At 43.4% G+C, this 17,199-nt stretch overlaps 1 protein-coding gene across 7 annotated transcripts in view; it reads left to right on the top strand.

The window, feature by feature from the left end:
- LCOR (ligand dependent nuclear receptor corepressor) overlaps positions 1-16,789 on the top strand; it is a 118,607-nt gene extending 101,818 nt beyond the window's left edge. For all 7 annotated transcript variants that reach the window (XM_039871635.1, XM_039871637.1, XM_039871640.1 and 4 more), the window contains one exon: positions 2,160-16,789. In XM_039871635.1, coding sequence (XP_039727569.1) covers positions 2,160-6,489 — 4,330 coding nt within the window. In that variant the 3' untranslated portion in view covers positions 6,490-16,789. The remainder of the gene's footprint in view (positions 1-2,159) is intronic.
- The last annotated feature ends 410 nt before the right edge of the window (positions 16,790-17,199 follow it).

Here is a 17,199-nt window from a genome sequence, read left to right as displayed (position 1 = left end):
TAGAGTTGGACATGACTTAACAGCCCCTCACCCAAGGGTGTCACTGGTGTCTCCCGTGTCCTGAAGGAAGGAGATAATGTTCGCCATCCTCACACAGTAGGAGTAAATTCTTTCTGTTGCCCTTCCAGACATTGCCCTTTTAAAACTTTTTCCCGAAGGACGATATACAGACAGAAAAATACACGTATCATAATTGTACTGCTCAATGAGTTTTTTTTCTCATTGCTTTTGGCCTTTTCTTTTTGCTAGATTTTTGTCCCATTGCCAGCATGTACTTTAAAGTTCACCATCCCCTGCACCTGTTAAAACATTTCTGTAGTAATCTTTTTTCTTGGTTTATTCACAATTAAGTGATCAGTTTCAGGTTTGAGACAGGAATTTTCTAAGATGTGTTTATAATCCGTAGTCTAAAGTAGGCCCTTTCAGATATCTAGGGTACCACTGAATAAAACAACTCTCTAGCTAGTTGTGAAAATAAAAACACAGTATAACCTTTCTCTTGTAAAGCAGTTTTAACAACAGATGTCACTAATGGTTTCTTTGTTTTATTTTGTTTTATATTTAGACATGATCCAACCACTTGGTCTTAAAAACCTCCCTGAGTTAGGAACAGGAAAACTGAAAGTAAACATCTGCTTTTTTTGTGCTTTGTGCTTCATGTACATTACCTAATATCACAACAGTTCTTTGAAATATTGATATTCAGTTCCAACTTACATATGAGAAAACCAAGGTTCAGAAAGGTTCAGTAATTTGTCCCAGATCCTGTATAGTAAATGTCAGAGTGAGAAGTAGAATATAGGTTTTTCATATTTCACAGTCAATGTTCCTTTCTCTAAAACCACACTGCTTCAGAGGCCAGAGGAGCATGGAAAGGCAGGAGGCTGATGTAGGCTGTCTAGGGTAATAAGCCTTCCTATAAGGCACCTCATCGATGGGAGATGAAGGCACAGATTGAAGAAAAGAATTCATCGGAAGTTATCTAACAGCATCTGTTCAACACACATTTATACAGTTGCCCTCAGTGCTCTGCCTTGTTACATAGTCAGATAATAGTCTCCTGAGGAATTAAAATTCAGAAAGAGAGAGATTGAGAAGTTGTATAAAACTCCAGAAAACTGAAGCACTCCAACCACATGGCCTTAGTAAAAACCAAACATCCAGAAACACTAAGCAGCTCTTGAAAACACTTAGCTGACTGAGAAGAGTTGCCTTTAACCTGTCTTGAATCTACTATCATCCTTTCCCACCACCCCCACCGTCCAGGTTAAACCGTAGTGAGAATTGCCCTGGATAACTTGTGAAAACGGTTCTTGAACATAGAACGACTTGCTGTGGATCACTGTGAAATGTTTTTCAAAAGTCTAAGAGAATGTAACAAATGGGGCTTGACTGAAGACACAGTCGTACCACTTCGCAGTGACAGAGCCGTACCATTTAAATGCCTTATAAGAGGCTTTTATAGCAGTGGTTTGGGGAAGCTCAGGAGATGAAAAGATTAAAAATCCATCACTGTCAGCCAGTCACATATCCTTACTTAGAGGCTAGGAACCAGAAATTGCTTTTCATTCCATTGTTCAATGTGTCTGACATGTGAAATTATTGATCTCTAATCCTCCATGCCCTAGAAAAGGGGTAGAGTTCCTACATCGCTGTCTGCAGAATTACATAGTCCAGCCAATTGGTCATACTGAAAAACCATGTTAAAACTGTAATTTCTCTAAGTATTTCTAAACTGAGATTTGAAATACAGTATCTGAATTTTTGTCAGTGTTGCAGACTTAGAAAAAATGATTATTTAACAGGAATACCCAGGCCTAACACAAAAGTATATGTTGAGCAACTGGAATTAATGTGGCCAGAATTTTATTTTTTGAAAAAAAAAAATTTCTGTATTTTTTCTCTATAATAAAGTTATTTGTGAATGGTCACTTAAAAAGCATGAAGGGTGTCACTAAAAATTGAGAATATAACCGCCTTATATTTTAACTAGGTAAATATTCATTTATTGAATTAAAAGTATATGGGCATTTAGAAGCAATTTTGGTCAGAGTGTTACTCTCTTTATAGCATGAGTAAGATCTGGTGATTTTCGTAATGTAAATATGGTTCTTTGGAAAATGACCATACTAATTCCTTCTTTCTCTTTGTCTGTCTAGTGAGAACTCAACAGAGGCAATAGCAGTAGATTCTAACAATCAGTCGAAGTCCCCCCTGGAGAAGTTTATGGTCAAACTGTGCACTCATCATCAGAAGCAGTTCATTCGTGTTCTCAGCGACCTGTACACTGAATCCCAGCCAAGCACTGAGGACCCGCGACCTTCGGATTCTGGAGCAATGGATGCATCCACCTGCAATGCTGGGTGTGCCCAGCTAGGCACCAAACATAAGGAAAACGATGCTACATGTCTTGATACAAAATCTCCTCCTCCTGTAGATTCATTAGTAGACTCATTAGGCTCTCAGAGCCCTCCACACTTGGCAGAAAAGGCCCTGAAGGAGCCTCTTCCTGAGACAAATTCTGTAGACGGAAGAGAGAATGCCCTGACCGTTGTCCAGAAGAAGTCCTCTGAGCTTCCAACCACTAAACCTAATTCTGGGAGTTCAGTGGATAGCTCCACTCCGGGATACCTCACTGCATCTAATTCTCCTTCGTTCAACTTCCACATCTCTAAGAGCTTGGAGGGGCAAACCACTGGACAGGAGCAAGACACAAATGTGAAAACACGTGAGGATGGTAAAGACCGTGTGCAGAGTTCAGCTTTAGTAGAAAGTCTAATTACCATGAAAGTGGCAGCTGAGAATAGTGAAGAGAGCAACAACTGTATCGTTTCTCAAAGAAATTCATTCAGAGCTTTATCAGAAGAGGCTTGGGACTCAGGGTTTGTGGGGAATTCACCTAGAACTGCTGACAAAGAGAATACTTTACAGTGTAGCTCAAAAACACCTTTCCACCAGGATTTAGAGGCAAGTGAACAAGATTCAAGGCCAAAGCAAGAGAACCATCTTCACTCACTAGGAAGAAATAAGGTGGATTACCATTTGCATCCCAGTGATAAGGGCCAGTTTGATCATTCCAAAGATGGTTGGTTAGCCCCCAGCCCCATGCCTGCTGTACACAAAGCATCTAATGGACATTCACGAACCAAGATGTTATCACCCTCCATCAAGACAGCTCGGAAAAGCAAAAGAGCATCAGGGCTGCGGATAAACGATTATGATAACCAGTGTGATGTCGTTTATATCAGTCAGCCAATAACAGAATACCACTATGAGAATCAAAGATCAATATTATCTTCTCGGAAAACAGCCAGAAAGAGTACTCGAGGATACTTTTTCAATGGTGATTGTTGTGAACTGCCAACCGTTCGCACACTGGCCAGAAATGTATACTCCCAAGAAAAAGCAAGCTGCTCAACACTGGTGTCAGAGGCAGTGGCCACTCCCAAGCAGACCCCTGTAATTTCAACCCCGAGACCTACAGTTGATGGGGAGCTTCCCAGAGACGACGACCCTGAAGAGCCTAATAAAGGAAGAACCTCCCTCAAGGAAGGAGACGGAGATGCTTCATCTGAAAAGGAATCTCAAGAGCCCGAGGTTTGCCCGCTGACAAATAAACCGAATCCGAGCCCATCCCCTGGGCCAGAGGAAACAACAGCCTCCAGCCTGGCGGGGCCCCTCCCCGCTCACCTTCCCGAAGAGGACATGCCAGAAGGCAGCTCCATGGCCTCGGCTCCCACAGCAAGTGGGGTGTCTTCTCCTGGACGAGACCAACAGCCAGTTGAACTGCTGGATACCAAGGAGATGAATGAACCCCAAGACTGTCACCTGGTTCCCTCTGCTGAGAGCTTTTCTGAGGGAGGCACTGAAGATGTTTGTAGGCCTCATCCTTCTCCAGAAGCAGTCAGTAGAGCGGAAAGTCCTCCGTGCTCAGAACATCAGACTCCTCCAGTGAGCTCGGAGCCGCCCACGTGCCCGGGAAAGGCTGAGGACGACCACAGCATCAGTCATGAGGCCGCGACTGAAGGCACACGGGACCTAGGTACTGACCCGCTCCTGAAGGAAAGCAGCACGTTTACTGAGGAAAACTCCGGTGAAACTGAGGGAGGCGAGGCAGCAGGTGATACAGGAGAATTAGAGGGAGAGGGCAGCGACGCAAAACCGTCTTCAGAAAAAGATACCTGCGAACGAAACATTGACTCACCTGAAGAGAACTCAGACAGGAAGAAAAAAGGTAAAAAATTCCCCGAGGCCTCTGATAGGTGCCTAAGAAGTCAAATTTCAGATTCTCCCTCTTCTGATAGGTGCCTAAGAAATCAAAGTTCTGATTCTTCCTCTGCTTGTCCTGAGATCAAGGTTTCTAAAAATCCTGGTGCAAAACGTTCTAAAAAAGAGGAGTCCCCTGACGGGACAACACCTGAGGGCTTTCTGACCGACGGTCTCCATGCAAAAGCTCTGGAGGACGCCGGAAACCCAGATGTCCCTGAAAACCTCTCTGAGAAGGATGCCGAGCAGGAGGGCGAAGGGGGTGGGGTCATCACTAGGCAGACTTTTAAAAACATGTTGGCAAAAGAAGTCAAAAGGGAAGAAGGTGATATTTTCCCCAGCAGTGATCCCATAACCACAGTTGGCCAGCCTTTACCTGGAGAGAGACTGGAAATCTATGTCCAGTCTAAGTTAGGCGAAAAACATGCTCATGACCCCTTAGAAAGTGTTCCATGTACTTTCTCAGAACAGTTAGAAGAGAGGCCAAGACCTGTACCTGCACAAGGTGTGGAGGAAGTTGTAAATGAGGTAGACAGTACAGACACCCAGCATAAAGATGACGACAGCGATGTGCCATCTAGCACACTTGGGTCGTCCAGTAGCGGAAGTGGTGATGCTGCTGGGCCCCCAAAATGGGTACCAAGGCTTACAAGATTGACCTCTTCTACCTACAATCTAAGACATGCTCATTCTCTGGACTCCTTGGATACTACGAAAGTGACTTCCGAAAAGGAAGCAGCACAAGGAAGCCCAACGTCAAAGGACAGTGAAGGGTCAGAGAGTGGAGATCCCTTAGATGAGGATGACGTGGACACAGTGGTCGACGACCAGCCAAAGTTTATGGAATGGTGTGCCGAGGAGGAGAACCAAGAGCTTATTGCCAACTTCAGTGCCCAGTACATGAAAGTGCAGAAGGGCTGGATCCAGTTGGAGAAAGAAGCCCAGCCGACACCAAGAGCAAGGAACAAGTCCGATAAACTGAAGGAGATTTGGAAAAGCAAGAAAAGGTCACGGAAATGCAGGGGTTCATTGGAGGCTCAAAAGTTTTCTCCTGTTCAGATGTTGTTTATGACGAACTTTAAATTATCTAATGTTTGTAAATGGTTCTTGGAGACGACCGAAACCCGGTCCTTGGTCATCGTAAAGAAGCTCAACACTCGTCTCCCAGGAGATATCCCTCCTGTCAAGCACCCTCTTCAGAAGTACTCCCCTTCCAGCCTGTACCCCAGTTCGCTACAGGCTGAACGCTTGAAAAAACACTTGAAGAAATTTCCTGGAGCTACTCCTGCGAAGAACAACTGGAAAACACAGAAGCTCTGGGCTAAACTCCGAGAGAATCCTGACCAAGTAGAGCCTCTAGAGGATGGCAGTGACGCCAGCCTCTGCCCCAATTCTGAAGACAGCATAGAGGAAGTCAAGGAAGGTAGAAATAGCCATCTTCCCACAAACTCACCTACTCCAGCCAGTACCCGGATCCTTAGAAAATACTCCAATATTCGAGGAAAGCTCAGAGCCCAGCAGCGCTTGATCAAGAACGAGAAAATGGAAAGCCCATTTGGTCTGGCTGCAGAAGGTAAACAGGGTTGCAAGAGTGTATGCATCAACCCTCTGATGTCTCCCAAGCTCGCCCTGCAAGTAGATGCAGATGGATTTCCTGTTAAGCCCAGGAGTACCGATGGAATGAAGGGAAGGAAAGGAAAGCAGACGTCTGAAACCTTGCCGAAAGCAGAAGTTCAGAATAAACGCAAGAGGACCGAAGGCGGCAGCTCTCAGGACAAGAAGGACAAGGCGCCTGCGATGAAGGCCAGCAAAGAAAAGCATGTTGATGGATCCACCAAAACCCCTGCTGCCAAGAAGCCAGCTGCAAGGGACAGAGTCAGCCAACTGCCCAGAAAGACAACTTTGAAAGAGAATAAAGTGAAGATCCCTAAAAAGTCCTCTGGGAAGAGCTGCCCCGCCTCCAGGAAAGAAAAAGAGAATACAAACAGAAGACCTACCCAGCCCACCTCCTCGGAGACAGTGAGGAAACCTGCAAAGCAAAAAGGGTCAGGTGAATCCTCTTCAAGGCCACAGAAAGTCACAAACAGGAAGCAGAGCAGTGGAAAGGCTCGGGCCAGACCCCTGAGCCAAACCCCAGAGAACAGTGCTGCCCAGAGAAAGCGGAAGCTGCAGGCGAAGCTGGCCTCTTCCCACAGCAAACGGAGGCGGCTGGATACAAAGTGATCGGAAGGGCTGTAGTCGAGAGCCAAACTCTTCTGTAGAAGTAACCCTTTGTTTTGCATTAACTAAATCTGCTTTTACAAGCTTATCAAGCCTTTCAAATCTGCAGTTAATGGAGAACACCACAATTTAAGATGTCAGAACATGCATCTCACATGGAGAAGGGAACTTGCAGAGTCTTTCTCTGAGTCTGAGTAAGGGAAGTTATATATTATATTCTGGTTGTTCCTTGGGTTTTAAACTTGGAACCAAGCAGTTTTAGTTTTTAAAAGTACAGTGCCTTATTTATCCTTTTTGTTTTTAAATTTACAAAAGCTAAAAAGCTGATCTTTGTGATTAAAGGCTTGTATTTTATACTTGATGCACAAGCACTTGTACTGTAGCCGAGAAGACCACCATCATGCACATAAAAGTAGCTTTCCAGCTGCACCCTGCAGCATCTGTACATGAACAGATGCTCCTCTGCAAACCCCAGCAGTGAACTTCCCTCTCTGTCTTGTTTGTTTGTTTAAATAATGTTTGAAAGCTAAACCAAATCATTTTTATGATATGTGAAGAATGCAGAGGGAATTTATAATTATTGTAAAAGATTCATATTTCTGTTACCCCTTTTTAAATCCTATTTACTCCTCTTACCTTTCATCTTTTGTCATTTAAAAAAAAAAATGGATTCTAAATCATGTGCCCATGGGACAAAAGGTGTGTCATCAGGTGTTAATATTGGTTTACAACCTTTAAAATTTATTTCCATTACTGATTCTTACTATCATCCTTTTTGTTTTTGGCCATGCAGCCTTGCTAGTATTCTAATAAGGTTTTCGTCTTACTTTGGGGGAAAAAATCTGGGATTCTTTTTTCCCTCTTGTGGCTGTAATTTGACAATAGGACGAGAGTGACTTCTGATTTTCTTTCTTACTCTGAGTACTTCCATATTCAAAGAAAGCGAAAATGTTATTTCCAGTAATAGAGAAGTTTAAGAGCGAGTGTCTGCATGTCTGTTTGGGCGCATTTGCCTGTGGCTGTCAGCCACAGATGTCTCCCAGCCCCAGTTCTATAGTAGAATTCTTTCTTCCCCATGCACTATGCTAGGGGGTTCATGAGCTAGGTAATTAGCACAGGACAGATGGCTTAAATGTGGCCCAGAGTCTCTCTGAGCATCCAGCAAACCACTTCGGCATCAGACTCAGAAAGGTCAAAACAACAAAGTTATGTAAGGGTCACAGCAGCCTTGCAGCTGGAGGAAGCAGCTGTAGCATCTCCTAGTGGGCCCACACACCCTACGCCCAGAGCTGATGTTCGCGTGGATGTAGAGTGGGTGTGCATTCTGATTGGTTATCACCGTGTTCGTAGTTCATGCTTGTAGTTACCACTCCTGCCTCTGCCCTGTCAGTCTCTGTTCCACAGCTCAAAAGTAAGAGCTGCAGTATTTGTAACTGATGATGTTTGCCTTTCCCAAGTGAAGCCTGAAATTGGTGGCATTGGCTTTACCTTGGTGCCTATAACATTGCTTCATTATAATACCATGTGTACTCACCATTTCCATGGGGCTACTCTACAAAAAGGCTTGATTGTTAAAGCCTCAACCAGCTCCTCTGGCATGCTCTGTCACCAAAATAGGGTTGTATGGACAGCTGCTACTCTGTCTTTTCTATTAAAAAGTGTTCCATTTAGATGGCTTCAGATTAATTTAGATAAACACAGATAGACTTTTTTTAATGCATCAATTCATTTAGATCATGATAAAACAGGCTTTCTACCCATTCTGTAGAAGGTTTGCTGTATATGTACAATGAAAACTTCTGATGATTGGATAGGACTGGAGAAAGCATTTGATTCATGGGAAACTGAGAAGTGTGTTGAATGTCATAGATAGCGAAGCTTACTATCTTCAATGAAGCTTTGATCCCCGCCCCCAATGTTTCTTCTATTCTACGATTCTCTTTTCTTTTTAATATCTTTTACCGTGGCCATTCAGGAGCCACCTATATTAATGACACTGCTAGGTGTGTATGCTGGCAGCCCTTTCTCAGCATTAAGTTGCACAGAAGCATTAATATGTTTTGAGTAGGTTCATTGAATCTTTAAAAAGTGGTTTTAAAGTTTAAAAAGATCTTTTCACATAGTTTTCACTGGATATTGTTTTTGTGGTGACTTAAACAGCCAAGGTTTGCCAACGTCAGGCTTGCTGATTCCTGTACATACATTCAAGGTGCCCTCTTAGCTGCATGTACCTTGGAAGGGTGCTTGCGTTAGGTTAGGGAGAGGTGTGAGGCAGTTGCTGGTTTATAATTCATTCCATTACTTTTCTAAGGTCCTTTTCATTTGTAAAAGCTTGCTTCAAGATAATACCCTTCTCTCCCATTCTAGAAAGCATTTGAGAAAAGTTATCAATGTGTATGTATTTATTTTATACACCTAACAATGCAATGGATGATCTTTAAAATTAACTTACACTTTATAGTAGTGACTACATTTAAATAGGCTGGGATTCTACATAATTAGGAGATTAAAAATTTAGAACTATTTTTGTATTTGTTGAATCTCATTTTTTCCTGATTCAGTTAATTTTGCTAATAGAATAAAGAAAACAACAACAAAAAAAAACTTGAGGGCCAGCTCTGAAAGGCCCTTTTACACTTAGAGCAGATGCTGTCCCCCAGATACCTCCAAGCCCAGGCCTGGTATTGAGTCTCCCCTTATTTTTCATCTCTTACAAAGACCTCTTTCCTGTAGCCATCTTCACAGTACGGCTTGCCACCAAATGTAAAGCAGTCTCCCCCACAGGCTGGATTCCAAATCAGAAAGGAATTCTGCTCCTGGGCCTGTGCTCAGTGAAGTGACCGTCCCAGTGCTGGAGCGGAAGCTGATGACCAGAGAACACTGGCATTACCTCTGAGCCTCTGCAGGAGCTGGAAGATGCCTGGGAAGCAGTCACTGAAGCTCAGAGCTGGGCCCTCTTCAAGAGACCCGTTTTCTGTCCCACAAGGCTCCCTGGGTTTGGGAGGACAGCGTGGATCCTGCTCCCCGAGCCGGCTCCAAAGGCTCACCCCCGGCACTTCCTCAGACACGTAGCAGTCTTGCAGCGTAGCACAAAGGCCTCGAACCTTTGTTCTGCTCTTGAGGCTTCCTACATAGGAATGTCCTTAACGTCTGTGAATCTGCAATACTCATCCCTTGGCTCCCTTAGGTAGGCCACTTCTGTTGCATGTGTATTACATCAAAGACTGACACACAAGCTTTACCTAAAAAAATAATCTTGAGCTCTGGGTTTTGTGCCCCGTTTCTGTCGTACTATGGATAGAAGAGGTTCAGTTAGTCATCCCTCCACATACGCGGTGCTTCTCACGGGACTCTTTTCATATCACATAGTGCCCAGGTGAATTTCTCACTGTTCAGGTATGTCACCAGGACAACACTTTCAGACAGGCACTTTGAATTAAAGTTTGGTCTCTCCTGCCTTGTGATAGATTCTGCGGCGAGGGCGGAAGCTGTCACTCTCTTTTATGGGCAGCATTCCTGTTGATCAGTGGACCTAAGAACCAAGTAGGAAAGGTCAACATGCTTTGTGATGCAAGCTGGAGAGGCTATCCTGTCACCATCAACAAGTCTGATGTTTTGTCTTCGCACCTGGGACTGGGCTGGAGTTTCCCAAGGTGCTGGCTCAGGGAGCCACACCCGGTCCTTTTGGTTTTAGGTCAGCCCGTGCAGGCTCTCTTTTGGTTTAGAAATTATCTATCAAGGGTCTATAGACTGTGGGCTGGTCACTCTTTTGTAAATAAAAGTTTGTTGGAACAAATATATGCCCATTTGTTTATGGATTGTCTGTGGCTGCTTTCCAGCAGATTTGAGTAGTTGCAACAGAGACCATATGGCCCACAAAGCCTAAAATATTTACTCTCTGGACCTTTAAAGAAAAGTTTGCTGACCCTTGCTTGAGAAAAGAATCCTTTTTTCAGGAACAAACCTTCCCCGACATATCTTCTTTCTTCTGCTTCTTTTTTTCTCTGTCCTCTTCTTCCTCCTTATCTTACCTCAATTTTGTTCTTCCTTTTATATTTCTTTATTTCTTCTTGCTACAAAAGAGATATGCTGTATTGCTATAACACATCAAATACTAGCTCCTGAAACTTGAGCTTCCTTAGCCCCACATCTTCCTTCTTAGAATCACCGTCACAGTAGCCAAAGTGAGGCCCTCTAAGCCGATGGAGTCAGCCCGTGCGCAAATAGGAATTCAGAGTTCCAAGATGATGTGGCCTGGGCCTCTCGTTTCACTGTTTTTATCATAGACCTGACTCCGGCTTCACTTCTTGTTTGTTTCTAAAGTAAGCCAAGATTTTGTTTCTTTCGAAATCAGTTGAGACTACTTTAGTTGGATGTTCGTTTTTCTGAACTTCACATTTAGATATGGGAAAAGTCTTCACAGAGGAGAAACAAAGTCCAATCTCAAACCAAAAGCATTGTTCGTTATGTAATATTTTTCACCAGCTTCTAGGAAAATAAAACATGATTGGCACTGGTATTTTTTCAGTCCCATGTTCTTCTTTCAAAATGAATTTGTTAAAGGCGAGCCAACAAATGCAAAATAGGGGCTGGATGTGCTTTAGGATAAAATAATAGAAAATTCGGACCTATTAGATAACCTGAGTGTGACTGGGAAGTTATGGTTTATAGCTTTAGATCAAATTCAGTCAGCTTCCAAGGCGTTGGTCTTTTTCTTTCCCTAAAACTTAAGGATAAGTTTCTATGCTGTTTTTCAAAATGAAGTTGAATGTCATGTTGGTGAGAAACTTTTTGCCAGTGGCCCCCAAACAGTGACGGTTTCAGTTGTTTTGAAATATAATTATTTTGAATTCTTAGCTCTAAGTTTTTTGTCATCTTATGGCTTGATACCCACTGAAATGCTGGGGTTTTTTTCCGTAAGTGTGAAATCACACCTGTGTGTATCGCATCAGCAGGGCAGTCCTCATCTCCCAGCAGTAAGTCCTCTCCCTCCCCGTGCTTGCTCCAAAATTGTCTTCAGGGGAAAAAAGAAAATGAAAAGATTATGGTATTTAAAACAAACAGAATTGTGAGAAGCCTTTGAGTCAGACTTCAGTATAATTCATCCCTTGAAACTCTAGAACAAACTGCTATATTCTACAGTGGGCGGATTACAAGACTTGCAGGTTTAACCTCTTTAAAGATAAATCATACTCAGGCGGAAACCCAGAGCTCTCTGATGCTCCCAGCTCAGGGCTTTGTCATGCTGTGCTGGGGGCCCAGGGAACCACCTTGGGCACTTGGTGGAGGGTATCCTTGCTCATGCTTTTGCCTTGGGAATTGAGCCAAAGCTGGTCAGTTCCTTCTATTATCTCCCTTCTGTCCGATCTTCCTTTTAGAGCTGGTATTTGACACTCAGTGCTCAGGTGCCACCCTTTGCTTTGTCCTTCAGAGGGGCTGTTGTACGGTTATGCTCACCTGGTGAACATAGTGACACAGGCTTCCTCACCTGCCCGAGACCATTCCATTTAACACGAGGTACTCAGTAGGCAAGCCACACGAAAGTGTAGACTGCCCATTGGGAAAAAAGAAAAAGAAGGTCCTCGTGGTTTTATAATATGTCAGAAGTTGGAAGAATGCATTTTACCTTTTTTAAAAGGGTCATGTGAAAAAAAAAAAGAAAGTAACAGAGACCATATTTGGCCCATACAGCCTAAAATAGAAAATACTGACTGCGTGGCCCTTTACAGAAGAGGTTTACTGACCCTTGCAATATGTCATTCAAGATCAAATTATATTGACGGGCACAGACATTTTTTCACATACTCCAGCACTGCAACATTGCTTTCCTTTTGATTTTTAGGGCGTCTTGTGCTTCGTCTCAGCCCACAGCTGTTGTTGCACATTATCCGTGAGTAATGCTTGTGCACTAAAGAACAAGAATACATCCCCTCCTTTGTTGATTGAATAGTCATTCAATCTTGGACATACAGTCTTATCTACTAGGATAAGTAGTTAAAGTATGAAGTCCTTTCAATTGAAAGTACTACCATCTTCATCATGTTTATGAATCAGGGCAAATTTGACTCTCCCGGTCAGCATAGAGTGAGTTAGCTTGACCCCCCAGATCCCCTCTTTTCTTTTTCAGGTGCGGTATACATGGCAGTTTATTACCCCCCAAGCTTTGGTCATTGTCAACCTAAATGGCTGGTCTTTACTTGTTAGGACCTCAAATCCAGACCACCCATTCTCAGCATGTCAATGGCACCTTGTCGGCACACTAGCCGCTTTAGCCTGAAGTGCTGCACACTCCGGCCTGGCTAGTGAAGCCCCGTGGTCAGGCCTGGCCCATCTCATCTTGCGGAGCCGCCTCTGGCCTCTTCCCTCTTCTGCTTGCTCCCCCAGCCCTCTCCAGGAGGCATCTTCTCTGGGAAGTCCCCACCTCCCAAGCGCTTCACTGAACACATATATGACATATTAGAAACATTTTTCTTCTGATATTTAGCCACTGCGTCTAAATGCTATTCAGTTTATCAACCTTTTCACCCCTATTTTCTATAATCTACACCTCATATTGTCTTGTAGCTGAAGCTATAGTATTTGGGAACTAGTTTGTGGAAAAGATGCTATACAAACAAGATTTGCATAATTTTGTATATTTATACCACAGGTAGGGATTAGTTTTAGAGCCACTATAACTTAAGGTTATTAGTTTCACCAGTGGTTTCTGCATTCTTAATAGTTCTAGAAGACTTAATGACTGTGGCTTCAAATTATATATATATAGTGCATATTTATACACATCACTGTGGAATTTATTTCACTGTGTAAATCATGATATTTTCCTGTTCAAATGCTTCTATAGAAGGTATTTATTTTAACAAAAAAATAACTTTCAAAGGGCTTTCCAAAAAAGTGTTCTTTCTAGCCACCCATCCTCCCCAGCTACCATGCTCAGCCGTTGAACCCCCAAATAACACAGCGAAGGCAGAATGGCGGGGTATTGAAACCGTCACTGTTTGGGGGCAGATGCAATGTGGATTAGGGACCTGAGTACATCCCCCCACTGTCACCCCATCCCAGAACAAAATGGTTCTCTCACCATCAGCATGGCTATGCCAGGCATGGCATCAGGGCTTGCCTCAAGTAGCCCACTTTTTGCATACACAGTTGGTACATTCACCTGTGCACTTCAGCAGCTTGTGCAGGAAAGTGAGCCTTAGTTGTAACCCAAGAAAATCCAAACCCATACCTGTGAGATATGGAGAAACCACTGGTCGCCTAAAGAAAGCATTAAGTTGTATTTTAGTCTTTCTCATGTTTGTGAGACACCTGTTCCCACTCTCATTGCCATGGGAGATAAGCATGTTTCCTTCCACACCTTGACAGTACTCATGAGCGCCTCACCCCCTCCTCCTCCTACCTTTCTCAGCATCTGTGCAGATGTGGGCCAGCCCTGCCTGTAACGGTGGTTACAGAACCAGACCATCTGTTCTAAGATGTGTGCAGCTTTACATCTCAGGAGTCCTGGTCTGCAATTCCGAGCACCCCTGTATGTAATGGGACCGACACTTTACGGTCATGTTCCTCCTCCCTGTGCCCCATTCCTGGGCGCCCCTGTCTAAGTCATGACTCTTATTTTGCCAGGACCGAGGACTGCAGGCCCAGGATTTCAGAGAGCTTGGGACTGGACACACAGGGATTTTGTCATTCATTTGAATCATACCTTGCATATCATGGCTTCTCTTTTCTAAACAAATGGGGACACTTGAACAGTAATGCTGGAGAATGTTTTTTCTAAGATACTATTTGTAAGCAAATCTTGATTTTAAGATGAAATGTGAATGGGTAACTAGGTGCCAGGGAATTTAGCACTGAACTAGACAGTCAAAACTTTTTTAACCTTTGCAGGAAATAAATTTTGCTCTCATCTAAATGTTCACAAGACATAATGTTGTAAATAGTTTTTAAAAAATATTTATTATATGTATACAGATTCATGTTCTGAGTGATGTTGGTTTGCATCGTAGTATTGTAGAATATATTTTGAGCAGTGGACTTCCTTTCATAACACACATGGAGAAAGAACAAAAACCAGCAGGTTGAGAGCTGTTTGGGGCATTCGATCTGTAATGTTACATCGAATCCAAGCTTTAATTGCCCCTCTTCTCATCTGGTTATGTTATATATTATATATATATATATGCGTGTGTATGATAAACTGGTCAGTGGTCAGTCCCAGGATCTGCAGAGCAGATTTCCAGATGTCCTTTTTGATATGTTGCCCATAAGCAATAAGATCCTAGATAATAACATTTATTCTGGGCTCCGCAGGGGCCCTTGTCTCAGAGGATAGGGTCGGGGTAGAACAGCTCTTGCTAAGACCTCTTGCCTTTGTCAGAGAGGTTGCTGTACTTGAAATTGTGCTTCTGTTTGTCTGCACGCTCCTTTCAATCTTAGAACTCTAGCAATGGATGTGAAATCTGCTAGCACCAGACACATCCAACATTGGGCATAGAGGTTGAAAAGTTATAAATTTCCCATGAATTTGTAGGGCTTCCAGAATCTAGTTGAGGCAAAAGCTCATTTGGTTATAGAGTAAATGTGAAAATTAAGTGATCAATTTAAAGTCCTTTGACTATATCTGACCTACATTTAAAAGCTAGTCCATTTCCTGGAGTCCTACTCTGTGCCTGGGTTTGAAATGTCTGAAGCCCCCTTCGTGTCTGGGGTAAAACCATTTAGGTCAAGTGTAAAGAAGGCAGTCGCTCCGAGTCTCCCAGCGTGTCCAGTTCAACAGGTTTCTGAGCTGTTTAGCAGCCTCTCCTTGTGAACGTCCTAAATTTTACAAAAAAATACCCCACACCCGAATAACCATGAACAGAATAATGTAGTTTTTTAGGCTTTTGGAATATGTCTTCTCTTTTGTATTTATGATGGTGTTTGGAAATTTTCACTAGTGTTTTTTTAGATTGAAGTGGATGCATTAGGATAAAACTTTCCGTTGCTGAGCCTGAAAGCAAGCAAGAGGAAAGAAACTTGCCTATGTTGTATCATTGAGAAGGTGACTACTTCTTGTGGTGGGAGGGCGGGGAGGGGGCATTGTAGATTATGCGGGGGTAAAATAGAATTCTGGCCTGAGGTGCCCCAAGTCTTATTACCTTGTAATAAATAACCCCTTTATTAGCCTCACTTTATAGAAGCCTGCTGTTTACCCTCAGGGAACAAGTAGTTTTCAAAATCGAGCTCCTCCAAGGTCACTGGCCGGTGCCTGTGTACAGGCATCGGTCATCTTTATGAACTCATGGCATTATTTTCCCGTATGCATTATGATATTAAGAAATTCAACCCCAACCTGTATGAAAAGCACAGCCCAGGGTCCTCCTTTAGGCCGGAGTTAACGCCTCTGAGGGGCCCAGGGGTCATAGGAGGCCCATGCAATTTAACTGAAGCTCAGGTGCCATGTTGGGTTTTTATTCTTTTTAGGCCACGACCCTTCAGAATGAGTTTAGGGCAAGCTCTAAGATGAATCTCTACCGTTCCTTTAAAGGTCTTTCTGGTTCCCCCCAGTGTTGTCATTGCCAAGGTCAATCTCGTAGTTGTTCAGGTGTGCTCCTTTTTGCTGTCTTGTGAGTCTTAGCCAGTGATCCAGATGCCCAAGGAGAGCGTCTCCGAGGGCCTAGCCCTTTCCTGGCACCAAGCATGTGCCCCTGACCTGGGTGAAGGTGGTCTTCCCAAAAACAGTGAGATGAGAAATTCTGCAAATGGTTACTGAATGATCAGCGTGTATCTCTTGGGCCTGGATTTCCACTATGTTAGTGAGTGTAGGAACATACTGTGTCGTTAATGGATGAAAATTCAATGTATGCTGTGAATTTGTTGGTTTGAAACATTGAAAATTTTTCATTTGACAATGTTTACATACCTCACCTGAAGAACCTTTGAGAGTGTATATATGAAATTTAAAAATATATTAAGTTGCTTTAAAACAATATGTATAGCTATAAAAGTTGGAGTTATTTTAACTTTGAATATGTACCAAGTCTCTTAAATATTGAAATCTTGTGGACTTTTTGTGCTTCTGTGTTTTACTTTTCTATTAGGCCGTTGTAGGAAACTGTTCTTGTTATTGGTAAAGGGGCTCACTGAAATCCAAGCTTGAAGGATTTCCTTTGTTGTTTCAGATTTTCTTGTTTGGTTTTGAGGGATGGGGTTTGGAGCTAGAGGATGTGTGGGAGGGGTTTCTCTAACATTGACATCTATTCCATGAGCTTTTTCTAGGCGCTTATTTTATTGCAGCGTATTAAACTTCTTTGATATTAAAGTGTGTTCATGTGGTCACTGGCGAGGGTACCAAATGCGTCGAAGCCCAGCATTCGACTCGTAGCCTCAAGCAAAGGTGATAAGTTGCCAGAAGGAATCAAAAAGCAAGACTTACTAATGCCCCTGCCTCGGCCCCTGTATCAGGACTTAAAGGAGCATTGTTTGCCGGATCTAGGGCCATGTTATGGGTTGCGCTTAAACTTCAGGGAAAAAGAAAACACAGTGGGTGAATCTTAGGGAATTCTCGTGGCAGAGTTGGAAAGGTGCCAGTGCTCTATCCTGAGGGGCAGGGAGCAGTTGAATTCTTCACGCTCCCGACCTTAGGTACGCCACAGTTACATAAGGGGGTGATAGGCACAGCCACCAGGGAAGGCTGCCCTGAGCTCTCTGTAGCCCGTTTGGGGTGTGGCC

The sequence above is a fragment of the Pteropus medius genome, unplaced genomic scaffold (genome assembly GCF_902729225.1).
Source record: "Pteropus medius unplaced genomic scaffold, Ma_sr-lr_union100, whole genome shotgun sequence".
NCBI classification, from domain to species: domain Eukaryota; kingdom Metazoa; phylum Chordata; class Mammalia; order Chiroptera; family Pteropodidae; genus Pteropus; species Pteropus medius.
The sequence above is the reverse complement of the archived record's forward strand: the minus strand, read 5'-3'. Positions and strand labels throughout refer to the sequence as shown.